Raw genomic sequence first — 25,701 nt, forward strand, 5'->3', positions numbered from 1 at the left:
CCGAATTTGCCGATCGGCCGATTTTCGCGGCAATGATGGGCAAATTGGCCGATTTTTTACTGATAAAAAATCTGCACATGAGCAGTGACCTGCAAGAGGAAGACAAAAAGAAGAAAAAGAAGAAGAGGATGAAGAAGAGGATGATGATGAAGAAGAAGAAGAGGATGATGATGATGAAGAAGAAGAAGAGGATGAAGAAGAAGAAGAGGATGATGATGAAGAAGAAGAAGAAGAGGATGATGATGATGAAGAAGAAGAAGAGGATGATGATGATGATGATGATGATGATGAAGAAGAAGAAGATGAAGAAGAGGATGATGATGAAGAGGATGATGATGATGAAGAAGATGATGAAGAAGAAGAGGATGATGATGATGAAGAAGAAGAGGATGATGATGAAGAAGAGGATGATGATGAAGAAGAAGAAGAAGAAGAGGATGATGAAGAAGAAGAAGAGGATGATGATGATGATGAAGAGGATGATGATGATGAAGAGGATGATGATGAAGAAGAAGAGGATGATGATGAAGAAGAAGAAGAAGAAGAAGAAGATGATGATGAAGAGGAGGATGATGATGAAGAAGAATAAGAGGATGATGATGAAGAAGAAGAAGAAGAGGATGATGATGATCAAGATGATGAAGAAGAAGAGGATGAAGATGATGAAGAAGAAGAGGATGAAGAAGAAGAGGATGATGATGAAAAAGAAGAAGAGGATGATGATGAAGAAGAAGAAGAGGATGAAAAATGAGAGGAATTCCAGTATGGCAAAAAGTGTCCCTGCAGAGAGCTCCGCTATTTCTTTGACAGTTCCTTGACATTTACAGCGGTTGCAACATTGTATCTATTTGTTTCCGAATAAAAACATCTGTATCCTAAATGGATACAAATAGATACATTGTTGCAACCGCTGTAAATGTCAAGGAACTGTCAAAGAAATAGCGGAGCTCTCTGCAGAGACACTTTTTGCCGGCTGTAGACGGGATGAAAATCGGCCGATTTTTTTTTTACCATTGCTGGCAACGTCGGCCGCTTGAACAACCAATTTTTCATTTTTTAAAAGAAAAATCGGCCGTTTTTCTCCCCGTCTATGGCCTGCATAAGCATTAGTGTGCCTGGGGGAGGGGGGGACCTTTGGCCTTTCCAAACACAGTAGATGCTCCAAGAATGTTTCCTTGAACTCTTGAAATGGTTAAAAAGGAAAGACACTCTAGATAGCCTGCACTGAGAATTGACTGTCATGATGACGTGTCAATGATTATTTGCTCTCATTTTTCAGGAGTGGTACTGCTTGCGGTTGAAGCTGGTAGAAATCCACCTTCACGTCCTCCACTCACCTTCACTCGTGGCCAGTGGATATTTTGTGGCCGCAGGCAAGAACTGGCATCGAGGACCTGCATAATGACCCTGGCATGCCAGAGGTGGTTTGGAAGCAGCACAGCAATTTGACCATCCCTTTCCTCTATGTTGGTTTTAGGGTGCAGAATTGCTTCTCGTTGGTGAACGGACTGTCGCCGGATATCAGAGTCCCCATATTTTCAAGATATGTTTTAGCCATGTTGGCTTATTTTTATGTTATTTTCCAAGTGTGTCGCACCTAACCGCACAGTAGTGTGGTGCCATGCGTATTTGTGGCTGTGAATGGGGCTGTTTTTAATAGACGTGTGTAGGTGCAACAACGTTTTCATCATGGTACCTGCGCACATCTACATAGGGCATTGCATTTCTTTGCTGTGCTGGAAAATGTGTGTTCTTGCATGCGTTTCTGCACCACCAATGGTGTGAACAAGTCCTAAGGGCTGGTTCACACTATAGAAACAGTCTAGATGTGTTCCTGATGGGGTTTTTTCATGCCCTTTTGGCATGCATGTTTAGTGTGTTCCAGTACATTTTGAATGCGTTTTGGACATGTTTACATTGCATTTTTATATCCCTTCCACTTATTTTTTTCTATTTTCTTTGTATTCAATGTAGTTAGGGACATGTGCGTTTTAGTACATTCAAGGACGTTTCAATGTGTTCCAGTACAGTTCTGTGCAGAAACAATGCAGCGTGGTCAACTTTGTTTACAGCACCTGCAATGCACTGAAAATGCAAGTGCTGATGTGAACTATGACATTGACAACCATATAACCTTCTTTCTGTGCGTTTGTGATGCCGAAAAAGCAACTGAAACACATGTAGTGTGAACTGGCCCTAAAGTTTATTAGAGGTCAGGGAACAGGACTGACCAGCAATTGTGAATTCAATCAGACTAGTGGTGAGATACAATCAGCAATTGTATAATAATGTGAGATCTGAACTGTAGCTGATAGAAAATGAGACACATTCACTTGATCAGTAAATAGATAGTTAAAGAGTGGGGCGGTGATCCATAGATTTGCATATGGGACAGGTGATGGCGGGGTGGGGGAGGGGGTCAAGTTGTATAAGGAGACAGATTTAAAAGAGAAAAATGTTACAATGAAATATACACGACATGAAACTTGCACATTTCCTAATTGGCAGAAGAACAGTACGCAAGTAACATTCATCCACTTTCTAGTCATTAGGCAAAATCATAATTGATTGATCAATATTCCTGGCACTGACACAACCCAGAAAATTGATCTCCATTTTTTAGGATGTAGCCATGACTGGGATTAGAACCCATAACCCAAGTGCTGTAAGTTCTGAGCTCTAACCACTAAACCACTGTGGGAGACACAGTTTGAGCTATAATGTAGAATAGTTCCATTGTTTGAAAATGATAGAGCGAGCGCTGGTCGCATGATATAGACTACTAAAATGGTATTACACAAGATCAATATAACCACGAACAGTAGTGCATGAACTCGTGAAAGGTCATCCACCCCTGTGACAGTGTACTACACTATTGAGCACCTTTCTGGCTCCTGTGGCTGAGCTAATTCCTCCCCAGGACCATTTGGGCACCCACCCTGATGGATGGATGGATGGATGGAGCTGGATGACTAACCCATAACTGCCAGCATACCGCTGCACCCCCAGATGTGTGGAGTGTATAACCCATACACATTAATACTTTTGTTCTGGTGAGTGTAGACCAGTCCCAAGGGTGGTTTACCTTTCACGAGTTCATGCACTACTGTCCGTCACGGAGAGACCACACGTGCCATTCATAGGCACTCTCTGAGTTGGTACTCTCACACGAAGGACATTCCATTATTCAGGAATGATTCTATGAACTTATTTTAGCACCATTTACAATATTACATCATTGTTGCAATTCTTTGCACTTTTTGGTTTTTACATGCGTTCATTATTGATCACATGCATTTATAGCGCTGCACTTGTCTTTACCATAGAATAGTTACGTGATTAAAGAGAATGAAGATATATAATTATATTGGGAAATTAGAAGTATATAAATTATTTGAGATATAAGTGTGTAAATGTTTAACATTTGAGTACAGAATGTATGACATTCATTAGTAAATGCATTAGTTTCCTGATCATTTTGGAGACACAGCAAGAAAATAAATAGAAGAAAATAGAAAATTCTAATACAGGTGTACAGGTGTATTTATAACATTCTAAGAATTCTTTTGCCATCATGAAAACGCCAATGTAAATAAAGCCCGCGCTTGTGCGCCATCTAGCGAACATATCCGGTATTGCACCTAAAAATGTGCCAGTGATAGCAAAGTAGTCAATAGACGCTCGTCAATGAGCTTGCTAGACGCTGGTCAGACGACTGATTGATTGACCGGAGTCTGCCTGAATGGTCAGTCTCTGCTATTACACTCACATCTTAGTGAATCAGGGCCATATAGTCTGAGTTGGAGAGAAGATAAAATATCATTTCTTCTCAGAGACATTCTGAGGGGTTTCCCACAATTTGTAATTGCTGACAATTCTTTTGTGGACATTCAGCTGTCAGTGGGGAAACCTGCCGACAGATGAGGAGTCATCGGTTAGGGGTGTGACCACCTGATTTCCAGCCAATCATTAACAACCAGATATATTTCACACAGAATTCAGATCAGTCCATCAATTGTCAACAGATGAGAATTCAGAGAAAGCTCCACCCTCATTCCTTCTCCGCCAATCAAGGATCTCACTCCAGTTACCCAGTCACCATAGGCATGATTTCCTTGACATCCATCATTGGGATAAAATAAGCCCCATTGTTGGTGTCAGTGAGATAAAATAAGCTCCATTGTTGGTGTCAGTGAGAATAAAGTGTACGCCCAGCATTGGTGGACAGTGGTGGTACTTATCTGATCCCACCCTCCCACTACCTCTCTGCTGATGTCAGAATTATACTTTCACTGTAGGAAAGGAGATGACGGCTCCCAGCAGTCGGGTATAATTGCAGTGCCTGGTGATGGAACCCAGAGAGAGTTCCGGAGTCATCACCTCACTGCCACTCTAAAGAGTTGTGGAACCAACCAGTCATGGAAAGGATCAATGGAGAACATTTGGAAACAACAAAGGTTCAAACTATGAGACATTTCTTGGAGCTGCAGTTCCTCTGAGCTTCACCAGGTGATGACCTCCCTTCTACCCAGACAGGAAGTGATGTCAGGTACAGACAGGAAGTGATGTCAGGTACAGACAGGAAGTGATGTCAGGTACAGAAAGGAAGTGATGTTAGGTACAAATGGGAAGTGATGTCAGGTACAGACAGGGCTGTATATGATATATTCATGGCCAATGCGCTCTGTACACAAGGCTGTATATGACATGTTCCTGACCACTGCACTCTGTATGATGGGCTGTACGTGACATGTTCCAAACCACTGCACTCCTTTTGCTGAGCCATGTATGACATGTTCCTGACCAATGACCACTTCTAAATGCTGGGCTGTATAAGACATGATCTTACGCACTGTGCGCTGTACATGACATACTACTTCTGACTACTTCACTCTGTATGAGGACTGTATATCATCTACTCCTGACCACTACACTCTGGGATGTAAATCACAAACTGACCACTACACTCTGTATTCTGGGATGTAAATCACATACTCCTGACCACTACACTCTGTACTCTGGAATGGAAATCACATACTCCTGACCACTGCACTCTGTGATGGAAATCACATACTCCTGACTAGAGATGAGCGAAGTATTCAAAAATTCGATTCGGCTGATTCGCCAAATTTGCGGAATAAATTTGATTCGAGTCGAATATATTCGCTGCGAATTTAACTTATAAAAAGGGTGTTTCTAGGCTTCAGAGAGCCTTTATATTAGTGCAGAACACTGTACCTTTAATTTAAATGCCCTTGGAGTCTGCTGGGGAAGAGAAATAATACTGTCAGTCAGTATGACATGCAGATGAGTGCCGTCGATCTTAGAATCACCGCACACTTCACTCATTTGGGCAGTCACGGGGCCAAAACCAGAGTGTGGAGCCACAGTGTGGCGGTGGAGGCAGCAGCAATGGGAGGCCATACAGCAACCTATGACAAAATGGAACCCACCAGCAGTGTGCGGAGACCTGAAAGTGGCACATGGCAGAGTGTGGCGATGGAGACAGCAGCAATGGGAGGCCGTACAGGGACCCATGACACACTCTGGACCTGGCAGCAGCATGAGGAGGCGGTAAAGGGGCCCATGACAGATTACGGGCCTGGCAGCAGCATGAGGAGTCGGTACGGGGGCCCATGGCAGATTACGGGCCTGGCAGCAGCAATGGGAGGCCATACAGCACCCTATGACAAAATGGAACCCACCAGCAGTGTGCGGAGACCTGAAAGTGGCACATGGCAGAGTGTGGCGATGGAGACAGCAGCAATGGGAGGCCGTACAGGGACCCATGACACACTCTGGACCTGGCAGCAGCATGAGGAGGCGGTAAAGGGGCCCATGACAGATTACGGGCCTGGCAGCAGCATGAGGAGTCGGTACGGGGGCCCATGGAGGATTACGGGCCTGGCAGCAGCAATGGGAGGCCATACAGCACCCTATGACAAAATGGAACCCACCAGCAGTGTGCGGAGACCTGAAAGTGGCTCATGGCAGAGTGTGGCGATGGAGACAGCAGCAATGGGAGGCCGTACAGGGACCCATGACACACTCTGGACCTGGCAGCAGCATGAGGAGGCGGTACAGGGGCCCATGACAGATTACAGGCCTGGCAGCAGCATGAGGAGTCGGTACGGGGGCCCATGGCAGATTACGGGCCTGGCAGCAGCAATGGGAGGCCATACAGCACCCTATGACAAAATGGAACCCACCAGCAGTGTGCGGAGACCTGAAAGTGGCACATGGCAGAGTGTGGCGATGGAGACAGCAGCAATGGGAGGCCGTACAGGGACACATGACACACTCTGGACCTGGCAGCAGCATGAGGAGGCGGTACAGGGGCCCATGACAGATTACGGGCCTGGCAGCAGCATGAGGAGTCGGTACAGGGGCCCATGGCAGATTACGGGCCTGGCAGCAGCAATGGGAGGCCATACAGCACCCTATGACAAAATGGAACCAACCAGCAGTGTGCGGAGACCTGAAAGTGGCACATGCCAGAGTGTGGCGATGGAGACAGCAGCAATGGGAGGCCGTACAGGGACCCATGACACACTCTGGACCTGGCAGCAGCATGAGGAGGTGGTACAGTGGCCCATGACAGATTACGGGCCTGGCAGCAGCATGAGGAGTCGGTACGGGGGCCCATGGCAGATTACGGGCCTGGCAGCAGCAATGGGAGGCCATACAGCACCCTATGACAAAATGGAACCCACCAGCAGTGTGCGGAGACCTGAAAGTGGCACATGGCAGAGTGTGGCGATGGAGACAGCAGCAATGGGAGGCCGTACAGGGACCCATGACACACTCTGGACCTGGCAGCAGCATGAGGAGTCGGTACGGGGGCCCATGGCAGATTACGGGCCTGGCAGCAGCAATGGGAGGCCATACAGCACCCTATGACAAAATGGAACCCACCAGCAGTGTGAGGAGACCTGAAAGTGGCACATGGCAGAGTGTGGCGATGGAGACAGCAGCAATGGGAGGCCGTACAGGGACCCATGACACACTCTGGACCTGGCAGCAGCATGAGGAGGCGGTACAGGGGCCCATAACAGATTACGGGCCTGGCAGCAGCATGAGGAGTCGGTACGGGGGCCCATGGCAGATTACGGGCCTGGCAGCAGCAATGGGAGGCCATACAGCACCCTATGACAAAATGGAACCCACCAGCAGTGTGAGGAGACCTGAAAGTGGCACATGGCAGAGTGTGGCGATGGAGACAGCAGCAATGGGAGGCCGTACAGGGACCCATGACACACTCTGGACCTGGCAGCAGCATGAGGAGGCGGTACAGGGGCCCATGGCAGATTACGGGCCTGGCAGCAGCAATGGGAGGCCATACAGCACCCTATGACAAAATGGAACCCACCAGCAGTGTGCGGAGACCTGAAAGTGGCACATGGCAGAGTGTGGCGATGGAGACAGCAGCAATGGGAGGCCGTACAGGGACCCATGACACACTCTGGACCTGGCAGCAGCATGAGGAGGCGGTACAGGGGCCCATGGCAGATTACGGGCCTGGCAGCAGCAATGGGAGGCCATACAGCACCCTTTGACAAAATGGAACCCACCAGCAGTGTGAGGAGACCTGAAAGTGGCACATGGCAGAGTGTGGCGATGGAGACAGCAGCAATGGGAGGCCGTACAGGGACCCATGACACACTCTGGACCTGGCAGCAGCATGAGGAGGCGGTACAGGGGCCCATGACAGATTACGGGCCTGGCAGCAGCATGAGGAGTTGGTACGGGGGCCCATGGCAGATTACGGGGCTGGCAGCAGCAATGGGAGGCCATACAGCACCCTATGACAAAATGGAACCCACCAGCAGTGTGCAGGTGCAGCACAGCGTGACACCGTTGCGCCCTGCACATGTGATATGCCGGTCGGGTAATGGGACTTGGCACGGGGGTGGCGGCTGAGGACACGGCGGAAGAAGAGGTGGTAGAGGCGGACATCTTTGCTGGACCAAGGATGTGCAAACGTGGAGGCAAAAGCGTCGTGACCTGTCCAAGTTGCTGGTGCGGCTGTGCCGGCACCACGTTCACCCAGTGGGCCCTAAATGACATGTACTGTCTCTGACCGTAGTTACAGTTCCACACGTCGGCGCTGCCGTGCACTTTGGCAGAGACCGACATGCTCAAAGACTGGCCCACCATCTCTTCTACATGTGAATGCAGGGCTGGCACTGCCTTTTTGGCGAAGAAATGCCGGCTTGGCACTCTCCACCGCGGCTCGGCACAAGCCATCATCTCTCGGAAAGGTGCTGAGTCCACCACTTGGAAAGGGAGGGACTGCAGAACCAGCAACTTGGACAGGAGGACGTTCAGCTTCTGCACCGTCGGGTGCGTGCTCGCAAACTGTTGTCTCTTGGAAACGGATTCCAAGAAAGACTGCTGACGGAATCCGTGAAGAGGAGTAGCAGGAGAAGGAGCATCTGAACGAGCGGAAGATGCCAACGAGCGACAACTCCCCTCAGCAGAGGTGTTGGAGCCTTGACTGGCTGATGGAGGGCGATTGACGTCGGGTGACGGAGCAAGTAACGGAGCGGGGGCTGGGGCAGGCAGAACCGCCGTATCTTTATCACGGTTTTCCCAGGCCACCGAATGGCGACGCTGCATATGCTGACGCAACGCTGTAGTCCCAACATGGGCCCCCTGGCCACGCTTGACTTTCTGGCCACGTAGTCGACATACGGCTACGTTTACTTCCTCGGGCGGCTTGACGAAAAATTGCCACACCGCCGAGTAGGAAACTTTGCCCCCGCTACTCCTCACTGGCTGACTGCTACTTCCTCCGTGCACACCGGCACCACTACTGGCCGTGGTGGTAGGCTGCAGTGGAGCTGGTGCTCTACTCCGTGGCCATTTGCCTCCACTGACACTGCTGCGACCCTGCTGCCTCCTGGGCAACCCACCGACTGTTTTGCTCGCTGCCAAGCTGGCACCCTCTTCTCCTGATGATGCGGAAGCAATAGCCTGATGACGACGAGGCTGCCAAGTGCGATCAGCCTCATCATCATCAATTAGGGTCTCCGCCTCACTACTAGCCCCCTCGGCTGCGTGTGGGTCAGGAGACAGACCTGTCTCTAGACCGGCTACCGAGCCACTCTCCTCGCCAGTACTTCTTCGCCTGGCTGCTGAAGAGGCGGATGTCTCCCCCGTTCCTGACCGCCCTCTGTTAGCTCTTCCTCACTGTACAGTGGGGCTGAGCCCACAGCATGCGATACTTCGCTTGGTGAGGGAACACCAAAGGACAGGGGCAGGTAGAGGACATGTGATTTCAGTGGGCTTGCTCCCGGGCCATGCCAACTAACGGTTGTGTCTGACGTACCCACCGACCGTTGGCTGTAGGTGTCAGAGGTGACCTGGGAAGAGTAAGACGACCGAGCCAACCAATCGATGACTGCAGGGTTGTCGGTGGAGACACGACCGTTGGATGACACCGGGAGCACTGGCCTCTGGCTGCGACTAGTGCTGCCTCGACCCCTTCCTCTGCTGCCACGTCTGCTCGCTCCTGAAACATTGCCTCCTCTGCCACTCCTCTGCGTGTTGTCTGACATACTCTTTAATTCTATAAGCACCCCAAAAATAACGTAACGATTCTGTGTCCCTGAGTAACAATTCTGTGTCCCTGAGTAACGATTCTGTGTCCCTCAGTAACGATTCTGTGTCCCTCAGTAACGATTCTGTGTCCCTGAGTAACGATTCTGTGTCCCTGAGTAACGATTCTGTGTCCCTGAGTAACAATTCTGTGTCCCTGAGTAACGATTCTGTGTCCCTCAGTAACGATTCTGTGTCCCTGAGTAACAATTCTGTGTCCCTGAGTAACAATTCTGTGTCTGTCCCTGAGTAACAATTCTGTGTCCCTGAGTAACAATTCTGTGTCCCTGAGTAACGATTCTGTGTCCCTGAGTAACGATTCTGTGTCCCCTGAGTAACAATTCTGTGTCCCTGAGTAACGATTCTGTGTCCCTGAGTAACGATTCTGTGTCCCTCAGTAACGATTCTGTGTCCCTGAGTAACAATTCTGTGTCCCTGAGTAACAATTCTGTTTCCCTGAGTAACAATTCTGTGTCCCTGAGTAACAATTCTGTGTCCCTGAGTAACGATTCTGTGTCCCTGAGTAACGATTCTGTGTCCCTCAGTAACGATTCTGTGTCCCTGAGTAACATTTCTGTGTCCCTGAGTAACAATTCTGTGTCCCTGAGTAACAATTCTGTGTCCCTGAGTAATGATTCTGTGTCCCTCAGTAACGATTCTGTGTCCCTGAGTAACAATTCTGTGTCCCTGAGTAACAATTCTGTGTCTGTCCCTGAGTAACAATTCTGTGTCCCTGACTAACAATTCTGTGTCCCTGAGTAACGATTCTGTGTCCCTCAGTAACAATTCTGTTTCCCTGAGTAACAATTCTGTGTCCCTGAGTAACAATTCTGTGTCTGTCCCTGAGTAACAATTATGTGTCCCTGAGTAACAATTTTGTGTCCCTGAGTAACAATTCTGTGTCCTTGAGTAACAATTCTGTGTCCCTGAGTAACAATTCTGTGTCTGTCCCTAAGTAACAATTCTGTGTCCCTGAGTAACGATTCTGTGTCCCTGAGTAACAATTCTGTGTCCCTGAGTAACGATTCTGTGTCCCTGAGTAACAATTCTGTGTCCCTGAGTAACAATTCTGTCTGTCCCTGAGTAACGATTCTGTGTCCCTGAGTAACGATTCTGTGTCCCTAAGTAACGATTCTGTGTCCCTGAGTAACGATTCTGTGGCCCTAAAGTCTCTGTGGCCTTAACTCTGTCCCTTCATACAGACAGGTCTGTCTCTCTTGAATGACCGGAGGCTAATGGAGAATTCTAAGATGGCCGCGATTTATAGCTCCACCATTACACAGTGCTGGCTGGCTGGCTGCTGATTGGCTAATGCGATCACATGTCATGAATGAATGCATTATGGGTCAGCGCGCCTTGTCTGTGCGCCTTCCCAGAGATCCCCGCTCCGTCGCCACACATGTCGCCACCATTTTTGGGAAAATTCGATTCGTGCATCCGAAGTTGGCTAATCTTCGGATTCGTCGCGAATCGAATATTTCCCAATCTTCGAAACGAATTCCACTTCGCCATGTTCGATCCGCTCATCTCTACTCCTGACCACTACACTCTGTACTCTGGGATGGAAATCACATACTCCTGACCACTACACTCTGTACTCTGGGATGGAAATCACATACTCCTGACCACTACACTCTATACTCTGGGATGGAAATCACATACTCCTGACCACTACACTCTGTACTCTGGGATGGAAATCACACACTCCTGACCACTACACTCTGTACTCTGGGAAGGAAATCACATACTCCTGACCACTACACTCTGTACTCTGGGATGTAAATCACATACTCCTGACCACTACACTCTGTACTCTGGGATGTAAATCACATACTCCTGACCACTACACTCTGGGATGTGAATCACATACTCCTGACCACTACACTCTGTACTCTGGGATGGAAATCACATACTCCTGACCACTACACTCTGTACTCTGGGATGGAAATCACATACTCCTGACCACTACACTCTGTACTCTGGGATGGAAATCACATACTCCTGACCACTACACTTTGTGCTCTGGGATGTAAATCACATACTCCTGACCACTGCACTCTGGGATGGAAATCACATACTCCTGACCACTACACTCTGTACTCTGGGAGGTAAATCACATACTCCTGACCACTGCACGTTGTTTGCAGGGCTGTATGAAGTAGTCTCCTGACCCCTGCACTCTGGGCCATTATTCATGGTGAACCAGAAACTGGATGACCTGCAAAGGCTTGTAAAGTGTCTCCTGTGAGAAATGTTTGGCCCCCAAAGATCCCCATCATGGCCCCGACACACACATTTCTTTTCACTCAATCAATTCTTTATTATAGTTTTACTTCTAACAAGATTGTAATCATAGAATCAGGAAATAACAAAGGAAGGAATCCGATTGGTCAGGGAGATCCCTTGTCTGGAATGTGGGGGCGGAGTCATTATTATTGGTGTACAATACAATACACAACGTGTTCCATTATTATAACAAAGTATAGTAGAAAAGATCCCAACATGTGACATGGCTGAATGAATGCTGGTCATATTAGTTCATCTATTCTCTAAGTGGGGCGGTATCTATTGGGCCAATCCCTTTTACAAACCACACATAATATCGCCCTTCAAAGTGAAAACAGAAACGATTTGCACAAAATCAAAGAGTAGAAATATTTTCCGGTGGATCCCCTCTACCCAGACCCCATATGTAGACATAGAACAACAAGCTGTGTTCCCTCTCGTGCCGCACTCCTCCAACCACCCAAACCCACACAGAAGCCAAGGGAAATAATGAGAGGAAAGTTCCCCCCTAGTTTGGGGTGGAGTTCTCCTTCCCTCCTGTTGGGGGATGGGAGAAGGATGGACTGAAGACAGAGAGATGCTGCGGGGTCACCACTGTTCTGTAGAGCCTTGAAATGAAGGACATCAACTTCAGAAGTTCTTGTTGTCTGTGTAAAGTTCCCCGATAACGAGATCTGGGCTCTCCCGGCTTCTAGCTCTGTAACCCGCTATATCATTATCAGGAAACGCAACTCCGACACCCAAGAAGGGCTGAAGTTGTGTCCTTCATTTCCAGGATCTACTGACCACTCTGCACCCCAACATTTACTGCACTTCATCCATGTCTTTGGGGGCCTCTCATCTCCTTATCAACTGTTTCTTCCATGATGAATATCAGCCACGGAGTATATCTGAGGTGTATATCAGGGTGTGCTTCTTCCCCACATGAGATCTGGGATGTCCAGCAACATTCATCTAGAAGACATTTCCCGCACTCAAGGCACTAATACACCTCCAGGGTTGTGTGGGACCCCTGATGTACAGGAAGGCAGGACTTCAGTGAGGAACAATTCCCTCACTCAGGACAGGAAAGTGGCTTCTCCCCCATGTGAGATCTCTGATGTCTGGAAAGATGGGACTTCCATGAAAAACATTTCCCACACACGGGACAGGAAAACGGCTTCTCTCCTGTGTGAAATCGCTGATGTGTGCAAAGATGTGACTTCTGTGAAAAACATTTCCCACACTCAGGACAGGAATATGGCTTATCCCCTGTGTGAGATCTTTGATGTGTGTAAAGACTGGACTTCTGTGAAAAACATTTCCCACACTCAGGACAGGAATATGGCTTCTCCCCTGTGTGAGATCTCTGATGTTTGTAAAGATCGGACTTAATTGAAAAACATTTCCCACACTCAGAACAGGAATATGGCTTCTCCCCTGTGTGAGATCTCTGATGTTTGCAAAGATCAAACTTCATTGAAAAACATTTCCCACACTCAGAACAGGAATACGGCTTCTCCCCTGTGTGAGATCTCTGATGTTTGTAAAGACTGGACTTCTTTGAAAAACATTTCCTACACTCAGGACAGGAATATGGCTTCTCCCCTGTGTGAGATCTTTGATGTGTGTAAAGACTGGACTTCTGAGAAAAACATTTCCCACACTCAGGACAGGAATATGGCTTCTCCCCTGTATGAGATCTCTGATGTTTGTAAAGATTGGACTTCATTGAAAAACATTTCCCACACTCAGGACAGGAATATGGCTTCTCCCCTTTGTGAGATCTCTGATGTTTGCAAAGATCGAACTTCAATGAAAAACATTTCCCACACTCAGAAGAGGAATATGGCTTCTCCCCCGTGTGAGATCGCTGATGTTTATGAAGACTGGACCTATCTGAAAAACATTTCCCGCACATAGTACAGGAGAACCTCTTCCCTGTTGGAAGGCCGGCCCGGTCCCGCACAGTCTGAGGTTCCTGAGGATACGAGGAATCCGATGGTCCATCTACACTGGGTGGTGCCAGATGGACATTGGAGGGAGCCGGGTTTTCTCCTGGAATATACTGTGTGATATCCTCATCTTCTACTTTCCAGTCTGGAGACAAAGTGAGACAATCCTCGGAGGTTTTCCTCATCTTCCGGCCATGGACTAAAATACAAAGACAAAGAGGATTACTAGACAGGAGCTGATTGGTTCCCCCAAACCAGGACTCCACCCACATCAGGCAGCTTGGTCTCTGAGGAGCTTACAATTCCACCCTCAAGGGAACTAGGAAATGGCTCCTCTGATCTCCTACCAGGTCATTTCTTTATTCATGGACCTTAGTCAGAGAGTGAGGAAACAACCAGAACTGTCTTTTTTAGGAGGGACAGTGATGAGGGGATTATAGGATGAGGGTCCCCACCCCCTCTATCACTCATCGCCATCTTCCCAACACAAGAAGTACTGCACTTCCTTATTTAGTCCATGATTTAGTCATGAAGAACAGGGGGGCTGAGCCCCACCAGAGGTCAGAGAGTGAGGATGGGGGAGAACAACCAAGATGAAGACTGGACTGATCCTGAAGACCACCATCATTGGGGTATTGGCTCCTCCCTCATTATCACTTTCTGTTTAAGGGTCCAAAGTTGGAGGATGTTATCACATTATTATCACCATGTAAAAGTCTGTGCTCCAATCACATCATCCGATATAAAATGTCCAGCTGGTAGGAAATGGGGGAACAAAAGAGAATCCATATTATGTGTATATATAGAAGTGGGGGGAGGGGAGAGAGCAGAAGTCAGGAATATGGAATGGACAACATAGAATATATAGTGCAGGGGTCAGGAGTATGTAATGTACAACAGAGTATATAGAGCAGGGGTCAGGAGGATGTAATGTACAACATAGAGTATATAGTGCAGGGGTCAGGAGTATGTAATGTACAACATAGAGTATATAGTGCAGGGGTCAGGAGTATGTAATGTACAACATAGAGTATATAGTGCAGGGGTCAGGAGGATGTAATGTACAACATAGAGTATATAGTGCAGGGGTTAGGAATATATAATGTACAACAGAGTATATAGTGCAGGGGTGTCTGTGGACGTGGTATACTTGGACAGAGGGGTGATTGATTTGAAGATAGGCTGCACAGGATGAGGGAGTCACCTCACCCCTCTGCGCCTTGTCACCTCCTCACATCTTGATGTGGCCTTTGAAGGCAGACCGTGCAGGATGGGGGGAAGTGACCGCTGCGATGGCCCTCACACCTCTAGGGCCGCATAGCCGAGGAGGGGTGACACACCGCTGAGAGATTCCAGAGTGGGGCCGCCAACCAGTCGACGCGCGCCCCCTGGCAGGTACAGTGTGGGCCCGAGACTTTTCTGTGCTCTGCGCCCACCAGGAGTCAAAGGCCTGAGTCAAGGGGGCATGCCACTTTGCCCTGGCAAAGCGGCACTGGGCTGGACATTGCCGGGGCAACTGGGAAGCATCCTGGCTTTTGCCAGGCCAGTGCAGGAACCAGTTATATGTCTTCTATCTCCGCCACTGCTGGACTCGCAAGCCATTTGGAGGTTCGGGTGGGGACTGGACCTCCGAAGTCATTCCTGCTGAGCACTCTGCAGGAGACCCCCCCAAAGGTAAGGACTATTATCCACTGCCACTCTGCAGAATGCTCCAGGGTTGGGAGTACCCGCTGCCCCTCTGCTAAATACTCCAGGACTGGGAGTACCCGCTGTTACTCTGCTAATTCTCTGGGCTAGAACTGCTTTGCTGTTGGCCCCACGATACTCTGCCTAATACTCTGGGGCCCGGATTACCCGCTCTGCTGTGTGCTGAGGAGTTTTGCCCTCCCTGCTGTCGCCTGCTGTGAGCCAGGACATCCCTGCCAGAACCGTGAGTGTCTGCAAGCCGCCTACCTTCCTGGAAGCCACCTGCTGCAGAGTGCCTGCAAGCCACCTATCGTGAGTGTCCCTAGAAGCCATGAACTTCCCCCTATTGTGCGCTCAGACCGCCCTTGTCATGATCTGCCCCTATTGTGTGCTCAGACTGCCCTTGTCATGATCTGCCCCCTATTGTGTGCTCAGACCGCCCTTGTCATGAACTGCCCCTATTGTGTGCTCAGACTACCCTTGTCATGAACTGCCCCTATTGTGTGCTCAGACTACCCTTGTCATGATCTGCCCCTATTGTGTGCTCAGACCGCCCTTGTCATGAACTGCCCCTATTGTGTGCTCAGACCACCCTTGTCATGAACTGCCCCTATTGTGTGCCCAGACCACCCTTGTCATGAACTGCCCCTATTGTGTGGTCAGACCACCCTTGTCATGAACCGCCCCTATTGTGTGCTCAGACCGCCCTTGTCATGAACTGCCCCTATTGTGTGCTCAGACCGCCCTTGTCATGAACTGCCCCTATTGTGTGCTCAGACTACCCTTGCTTGAACTGCCCCATTGCGTGCCTGGATTATAGCTACCTGGACTGCCCCCCTGAGTTCTTGAGCCATCACTACCCAAATCAAGCCCCACAGCCAAAGTCCTGCTGAATCCCTGTGAGACTGATGTTGTCCCTAGAGAGCTGTGCTGAGGGCTGTGCTGAGGTCAGACCCCACAGCCAAGGTCCCACTGAGTCCCCGTTAGCCTTCTTACCATGAGTGTCTCTACAAGCCGCATGTTGCGGAGTGCCTTGAACTGCCCTGATTGAATGCCTTCCATAGTTCAATAAAGCTTTGTATGTTTACCACTGTGGACGTGGTATACTTGGACAGAGGGGTGGGTGTGGACATGGTATGCTTGGACAGAGGGGTAGCGGTGGATGTGGTGTACTTGGACAGAGGGGTGGTGGTGGACGTGGTATACTTGGACAGAGGGGTGGGTGTGGACGTGGTATGCTTGGACAGAGGGGTAGCGGTGGATGTGGTGTACTTGGACAGAAGGATGGCGGTGGACATGGTATACTTGGACAGAGGGGTGGCGGTGGACGTGGTATACTTGGACAGAGGGGTGGCGGTGGACATGGTATACTTGGACAGAGGGGTGGCGGGGGACGTGGTATACTTGGACAGAAGGATGGCAGTGGACGTGGTATACTTGGACAGAGGGGTGGCGGTGGACGTGGTATACGTGGACAGAGGGGTGGCGGTGGACGTGGTATACTTGGACAGAGGGGTGGCGGTGGACGTGGTACACTTGGACAGAGGGGTGGTGGTGGACGTGGTATACTTGGACACAGTTCCCCACACACGGCTAATGTGTAAGGTAAAGTCTATGGGCTGGAAAAATCAGAATGTAAATGGATAGAAAACTGGCTAAAAGATGGTATTCAGAGAGTAGTGGTTAATGATTCATACACTGAATGGTCTAGGGGTGTCAGTGGTGTACCCCAAGGTTCAATGTTATTAGTGGGGTACCCCAAGGTTCAGTGTTATTAGTGGGGTACCCCAAGGATCAGTGTTATTAGTGGGGTACCCCAAGGATCAGTGTTATTAGTGGTGTACCCCAAGGTTCAGTGTTAGTGGGGTACCCCAAGGTTCAGTGTTATTAGTGGGGTACCCCAAGGTTCAGTGTTGTTAGTGGGGTATCCCAAGGTTTAGTGTTATTAGTGGGGTATGTAGCAAATGAGCATACAGAGATGGACGCGGTCATCCATCTTGCTTAGGATCCTCCATCTTGTATCATTTCTATTCCCAAGTCAGCTTCCCTCCAATTCCCCCCCCCCTCTCAGGAATGTGGTGTGTATGATGCCAGAGATCACAGGCACAGTGGGAGAGTTCCAGGGTTATAAATCCCAACCTAGCTGGTGCCTGGATGTCTGTTAGCTTCTCAATCTGAGATATTGTAAAACCATAAACCAGTCCTTCACTGAGCTTCAAAGACTTTCCAGCTAGCTATAAAACGGACTCACATTTAAAAATCCCCTTTTCCATATAATTTTATATCTGGAGATATGAAAGACTTACATGAAAACCAGGAATATATTCAGATCGGTCACTTCAATACAAGTTGTCTGATACCTTGCACCCCCTAGTTGGAATCTACAGGAGAGCAGAAAACGATATCTCCTTAACCGTCCCAAGCAGGTATGTCATATTTCATATCTAAACGTTCAGCAGATCATTCTGCATATTAATCTACTAGTGGCTAGGCTGCTACATGCACCGAGGGTAAATTATTGATCATGATATTAATTGGGAGGGATTTTGGTTCTAGCTTGGGTCTCCGCCTGCAACACCCTCCCCAAATGAGGCGATTGGTTCTCTGCTTCAAGGAGACACCCTGCTGAGTTCCTAGAAAGGATGTTATGCTTGGAGCACAAAATTAAGTTGAGTAGGTCGGGTTGAAGTTGAAGAATCCTCCCTTTTAACATCGGAACTAACTTTGGGAGATAAGGCACCCTTTTGGCTCAGGACCTTAAATCTGCGTAACCCAGGACTTTTGGCAAGTACTCTACCTCCCTAAACTTCTTTCTGTTATCTCTTTGCTGTGTTATTGCTCTCTGTATTTATATATATATAAACCTCTATATATCTCTGTCTGCAGTGACCGTGGTATATAGACGATTATCCAATCATCATAGTGTTATAACTGATATTGCCGAGTTTCCTTTTTCTCTGTACAAAAGGAGGTGGTGGCAGTGTGAAGGGTTAATTGTGTAATTAACCTGACCCAGTAACAATCACTCTTTAGGCTGCAGGTACACAGATTGTGGTCCATTAGCTGGAAAATCTTTGTGCAGGGAGCAGCTGGGCGTGGCATTGTTATGCACGTGACAGCGCGGATTTAGATTGGCCAGTCCTTCTGTCACAAGTTTGATGAGAAGGGCTGGGGTCTGACGCCGCGATTGTTACAGGGTACTTCAAGGTTAGAAGGGGGACTCCAAGGTTCAGTGTTAGTGGGGTACCCTGAGGTTCAATATTATTACTGGGGTACCCCAAGGTTCAGTGTTATTAGTGGGGTACCCCAAGGTTCAGTGTTATTAGTGGGGTACCCCAAGGCTCGTTCCTAACCTCGGAAACCACTAAGCAACTTATTCCCTCCCTTGTTATATCTCGCCTTGACTATTGTAACTCCCTCCTCATTGGCCGACCTCATCGCAGGCTATCCCCTCTTCAGTCTATCATGAATGCTTCTGCCAGACTCATCCACCTTACTAACTCTCTGCCAATCCCTCCACTGGCCTCCATTCAGTGTCCTCCACTCCTCTCTGCCAATCCCTCTACTGGCCTCCATTCAGTGTCCTCCACCCCTCTCTGCCAATCCCTCCACTGGCCTCCATTCAGTGTCCTCCTCTGTCCTGACATTTGGGGGGATATCTGTACTGTTCTGACATTTGGGGGGATATCTGTACTGTTCTGACATTCGGGGGGATATCTGTCCTGACATTTGGGGGATATCTGTACTGTTCTGACATTCGGGGGGATATCTGTCCTGACATAGGGGGATATCTGTACTGTCCTGACATTCGGGGGATATCTGTACCGTCCTGACATTTGGGGGATATCTGTACCGTCCTGACATTTGGGGGATATCTGTACCGTTCTGACATTTGGGGGATATCTGTACCGTTCTGACATTTGGGGGATATCTGTACCGTCCTGACATTTGGGGGATATCTGTACCGTCCTGACATTTGGGGGATATCTGTACCGTTCTGACATTTGGGGGATATCTGTACCGTCCTAATATTTGGGGGATATCTGTACCGTCTTGACATTTGGGGGATATCTGTACCGTTCTCACATTTGGGGGATATCTGTACCGTCCTGACATTTGGGGGATATCTGTACCATCCTGACATTTGGGGGAAATCTGTACCGTTCTGACATTTGGGGGATATCTGTACCGTTCTGACATTTGGGGGATATCTGTACTGTTCTCACATTCTTGGATCTGAAGAAATGAGATTGGCCGTCAGTACTTCAGGATTGATCAATATTCAGATATCTCCCATAGTTTGTGAACTCTATAACTTTCCTACAGACTAAATCATAAATACTAATTTGGGTTATTTTCACCAAAGACATGTAGCAGAATACATCTCGGCCTAAATTTATGAAGAACAATTATTTATTTGCAAATGTTTATAACAGAAACAAAGAAAAACACTTTTTTTCCCCAGAATTTTTGGTCTTTTTTTGTTAATTTAGCAAAAAATAAAAACCCCAGCGGTGATTAAATACCACCAAAAGAAAGCTCTAGTTGTGTGAAGAAAAAGATAAAATTTTAGTTTGGGTACAATGTTGTATGACCGCGCAATTGTCATTCAAAGTGTGATAGCGCTGAAACCTGAAAATTGGCCTGGGCAGGAAGGGGGTAAAAGTGCCTGGTATGGAAGGGGTTAGAGGGGTACCCCAAGGTTCAGTGTTATTAATGGGGTACCCCAAGGTTCAGTGTTATTAATGGGGGACCCCAAAGTTCAGTGTTATTAGTGGGGGACCCCAAGGTTCAGTATTATTAGTGGGGTACCTCAAGACTCAGTGTTATTAGTGGGGTATCCCAAGGTTCAGTGTTATTAGTGGTGTACCCCAGGGTTCCGTGTTATTAGTGGTGTACCCCAGGGATCAGTGTAATTAGTGGTGTACCCCAAGGTTTAGTGTTATTAGTGGTGTACCCCAAGGTTCAGTGTCGATAGTAGGGTACCCTAAGGTTCAGTGTTATTAGTGGGGTACCCCAAGGCTCAGTGTTATTAGTGGGGTACCCCAAGGTTCAGTGTTATTAGTGGGGTACCCCAGGGTTCAGTGTTGGGACCCTTACTTATTAATATATATATAAACAATATGGGGTGTGAGATTATAAACCCCATTCCAGTCTTTGCAGATGACACCAAGCTGTGCCGGGGAATAACGTCCTTACAGGATGTCTTCAACTTACAAGCCGACCTCAATGCTCTGTGTAATTGGGGGGCTATGGGGCCTATGAGGGTTAATGTTGATAAATGTAAGGCTCTGTACTTGGGGGGGGCTAAGAATACACATGCATCATACATACTAGGGGGGTACAACTGGGGGGTCAATGGTGGTGAAAAATCTGGAAGGAAATGTTGGAGAAGTATCTGGGGGGCAATGGTGGAGAAGGATCGGGGGGGGGGGTAAAGGGTGGAAAATGATTTGGGGAGTCAATGGTGGATACAGATCTGGTGGGGTCAATGGTAGAGAAGGATCTGGGGGGGTCAATGGTAGAGAAGGATCTGGGGGGGATCAATGGTAGAGAAGGAACTGGGGGGGATCAATGGTAGAGAAGGATCTGGGGGGGATCAATGGTAGAGAAGGATCAGGGGGGGTCAAAGGAGAAAAATCTGGGGGGGATCAATGGTGGAGAAGAATCTGGGGGCAATTGAGGAGAAGGATCTGGAGGGGTAGGGGGGGTAAATGTTGGAGAAGGATTTGGGGGGTCAATGGTGAAGGATCTGGGGGTTCTAGTAGATCACAAGCTTAATAATGGCAGCAATGAAAAGCTGCGGGTTCTAAAGCGAGAAAAATCCTCTCTTGTATTAGGAGAGGTATAGACTCCAGAGAAATATCCCCCCCCCTATACAAATCATTAGTAAGACCTCATCTGGAATATGCAGTTCAGTTTTGGGCTCCAATTCACAAAAAGAACATTGGGGAACTGGAGAAAGTACAGAGAAGGGCAACCAAACTGATACGAGGCATGGAGGAGATCAGCTACGAGGAAAGATTAGAGGAACTGAATGTATTCTCTACTGAGAAGAGGAGATTAACGGGGGGATATGATCACCATGTATAATACATAAGGGGGGATATGATCACCATGTATAATACATAAGGGGGGGATATGATCACCATTGTCATGGAAATTTTGTATTGTTGGTCGAACTTTAAATGTGTCATATATTCGTGTTATTCATATGTCTCTCGTGTGGCTTAATTAAAGCTCTGAAGGCTGCAATTGGGCCATGCGCATGTACAATGTATGTATTACAGTACTCAGCTTGGTAATGGATGAGATGCAAGATCTGCGCTTATAGACCGGCGTGTATACCACCACGGCATTCGATGCGAATGCTGCTGTCAGTAGACCGTGGGCCTGTATCCACATATCAGCAGCATGGTACCACGTGGGCTTCATAACGCAATGCGCAAGCGCTGTGAACTCTGCGTGTAGGCTTATGCATATCTTACAACCCATTACTAATCTGAACTGTATCTTGGATGGATGTGTTTTAATAAAGATCGTATCGGGCCCATCCAGGTACAGACTGATATTTTTAGGAGATGCTTGTGCAGAGAATTTACATACCAATAGAAGCTAGTAGGACAGGAAATATGACCTCAGATGGCTCATGGGGGGGAAGGGGAGGAAGTCTGCTGACCTCAGAAGACTCATGGGGGAGGACCAGTGATAGATAATAGGAAAGGCTATGCTCCAATTGGAATGTACATCCTGTGTATAGGTACTCCCCATTGCATTGTTTGGTGGGAGGGGATTGACTTTATTCATGTGGGGGGCATGTGTGTATTTTTAATAAAACAGAGAGCTGGGTCTAAAATCAGCCCTTATGTGAATTGCAACACCAGCCTTAGAGTGTCGTGTGATCATTCTAGGGTAACGGAGCTCCAATCACCCACATTTCAACAGAACCAAAGTATTTGGATGGGCAGGAATCGTGTAGTTTAGCTGCAGTCGTGGTAAGCGAGATTCGCACAGCTTTATGGGGGATTTCTGCGCATCCAACTGTGAGTACTCACGGTAAGGAGAAATTTGTTAAAGCGAATTTCCAAGACAGTTTGGCGAGCCTGGTGGATACTAACGCGTATTATTGCATAGCTAACAAAGAACGAGGGGGGAATGAACTATCATGAACTAGCAAAAAGTATGCCGGCACATTTCAGGTCTCTCTGCCATTAAGAGGATCGCTTTTTGCGTGTTAGTGTGGCTGATTTCGCTCTCTGTTAGCTAACAAGAATTACCGCTTAACAAGGACCTCGTTTTTTGTCCTAAACTCTTGATTTGTGGGTGAAAGACAAGGGTTTGTCTCTGCGGAGAGCAGCAGAGGGGTGGGTTTGGTTGGCTGGATTTGGTCAAGTTTAAAAATCTTCCAACCAAAAATTAAACGGGTATATGTTTTAGCGGGTAAAAGTTGTTGCATAGTGTTAGGTAAGTATTTGTGGGCTGTAGGTACTGTGGTAATTGCTCTACCCCCCTCCACGTGAGGTAATTATTACAGTGCTGAAAGGCTTAGGTTAATTGTTAACTGCTGTAAGATCTCTGTGTGTATGTAGTCTGTACAATGTTTTGTGGTACTACTGCTCCCAGCAAGCATGCAGCAGGGGGTCCTTTCTGTTACATGTGCATGTTAGTGTGATATGTTGGTGTTTTATGTCCGTTCTGTGATTGTGCCCAAATTGTGTTGTATGTGTGCTTCATATTGTTGTGTAATTGTCCAGTGTATGTTCTGTCTAAAAGTCTGTTTTATGTAAGGGGTTAGAGGCAATTTTGAGGCTAGAGTCTGCCGTGTGCTTCCCTGTGGGGGGTCATTCTAGTAATGACCATGTGCTTTCCCTGTTGGTGGCCATTTTGTTGACTACCATATGTGCAGTAATCTCTATGCAATGTGTATGCAGCTTCCTATATGCATTTGACCCATATTGTGTTTTTAATCCAAATTTTTTACAGTTTCATTTGTTTGCTTTTAGCTTTAAATTTGCGTATTGCCAGCCAATTTAAAGTGTGTTAAGCGAGTTTTCCCTTCACGTGTTCCACATTTAGTGAGCGCGGTGAAGTCTGGGTTTTTGCACATAGATTTCTTGTATAGTGATTATGTTTTTCTTGTGTTTTTCCTGTTAAAAGTAGTTCCTTATTGTAAAGCGGGTTTGTTTTAAGCTGCTGTGTTGCGTGTTTCACGTCCAGCAGACTTTTTGTGTAAACGGTTCTAGGTGGTTGCAGCGAAGATTGCGTGTGTAGCGCAGATCGGTTAGCGGTGCTGATAGGAGTGATTTTTGCATCAGCAACAAGGTTACTTTTGGCGCAGTTTTTCGGTTTACCTCTGTGTAATTGTTTTACTGTGAAACGTCCCGTGTTTTTCATAAGGATCCACTTTGTCCTTTTTAACAGTTTTTCAGGTTAAAAAAGGGTTTTTCTGTGTGTATTAGGAAAGTTTTTTTCTTTACACAAATTTCCTAAAGGTCAGTTAGCAGGTTTCTGCCCAACCAGTGACCCCTAAGTAACATCCAAGAACCCCTCTTTTTGTTTTGACTTGTGTTAGCTACTGTGTGCAGGGAGAGAAAAGCCACTTTCATCATTGTGCGGTGTGGCCTGCCAAACACAGTGGGTGATGAGAACCACATAAATTACGCTGTGTGAGTGGGCGGTCCAGGGAAATCCTGGTTACCACAAACACTTCGGGTGGTCAGGATCACACAAATTGCGCTGTGGGAGTGGGAGGTGTGCTCTCAGTCTGACCGCCACTTGATGCGCTTCGGGTGATCGATAAGTATCACATAAATTACGCTGTGCTGGGAAAGTGGTGGAATCAGGCCTCTCGGTAGGATCCCACCGAGTGCTCCAGGGGGTAAACAGGTACCCGGACGCGGGATATATACCAGTGACTAGTCACGATGGGCAGTAGTCAGTCCATGAAGAGAGAGGGGGAAACAGCCCTCTTCAGGGTAAGGACAGCTGCACAACTGATGAAGGTGAGTTTGGGGGGGAAGTCTACAGAACCCCTCAAAAGGTGGAATAAATGGTCGAAGGGTACCAGATGGGAAATTCCCCGGGAAGGTACATTTGACGCATGGAGGTGGGAAAAATTCATCTCTGAATTTGGACCACGGATGCAGGCGTCAGAACTAGAGATCGCACAGCTATGGCTTCACAGGTCAATCCGATTAGGGAAGCAAGGCATACATAAACTGGTGTCTGTCCGGAAGAACCAGGTGATGTATACCTGGCCTCCAGAGGGAATAAAACAGGAGGATCCAGTGTCAGAGGTGGAGGAAGCTCTTTCAGGGCTGACTCTACTAAGGCAGGCAGGATCAGGGTCTGCTGGGGTTCCCCAACAACCAACAGTGGCTGAGATAAGTATAACTGCACCTGTCTCTTCTGTTAGTGACATCACTCTTGATGTACCTTCTGTGTCTTCTGTATCTATGCCTCAGCCTCTACCTCTACCTCTACCTCTCCCTTCTTCCTGCTTCACCCCAGCTCCTTCTGTTTCCAACTATGAAGCCTACTCAACAACCGATTTGCAGACTATCTGTGAATCAAGGGGAATAGACACCCGGTTAAGAAACAGGGCGGATTGCATCAAAGCGCTACGAACCACTGATCAGACCCCTGCCCCCCAGCTATACCCTGATCTGAGGGACCTCAAACCTGAAGGTGCAGTAAGCGAGGTGGTTAATCTAAGCCCACCGATGAAGCTGGGTCAGCCCTTGCACTCTTCCCGGACCGAGGCCTATCCAGTCAGAGTGCAGCAATTTGAAGGTCCTCCCAATGCACGGGGGGAACGGACTTTAGGGGAACGGGTAGTTTGGCATGTCCCCTTCACCCCGGCAGAGATCCGCACTATTCTGGCTGAGCTCCCGGACTATCGAGTCAATCCGAGAGGATTTGCTCGAATGTTTGGACAAAACCAGTTCAGCTATGGTATGAGCGGGTCAGATTGTGCGCAGATCCTGCGGGCTAAGGTGGGCATGGAAGTGGCCAGTACAGTGATTGCAGGGTGCTCTATAACCACGCATGAGGAGATGACTTCAGGGGGCAAAGAGTTCTGTACACAGCTAAAGGCAAAGCTTCCAGAAATGTATGGTGCTACCTCTACTACGGACATGATGAAGCTCACCCAGGGTCCTAATGAGGAAAGCGCCTGCTTCTGGCGCCGTCTCAA

At 48.0% G+C, this 25,701-nt stretch overlaps 1 protein-coding gene across 1 annotated transcript in view; it reads right to left on the bottom strand.

Annotated features, from left to right (window-relative positions):
• The window catches only part of LOC149443010 (uncharacterized), a 105,720-nt gene that overhangs the window by 49,766 nt on the left and 30,253 nt on the right, over nt 1-25,701 (bottom strand). Inside the window, exons 2-3 of the mRNA XM_089655964.1 lie at nt 13,186-14,068; nt 11,811-11,827 (exon numbers count right to left, since the gene is read on the bottom strand). Coding sequence (XP_089512090.1) covers nt 11,811-11,827; nt 13,186-14,068 — 900 coding nt within the window. The remainder of the gene's footprint in view (nt 1-11,810; nt 11,828-13,185; nt 14,069-25,701) is intronic.

Source organism: Staurois parvus, unplaced genomic scaffold (genome assembly GCF_062004578.1).
Source record: "Staurois parvus isolate SC_StPar_1 unplaced genomic scaffold, SC_StPar_1.0 ptg000879l, whole genome shotgun sequence".
In the NCBI taxonomy this organism is placed as follows: Eukaryota; Metazoa; Chordata; class Amphibia; order Anura; family Ranidae; genus Staurois; species Staurois parvus.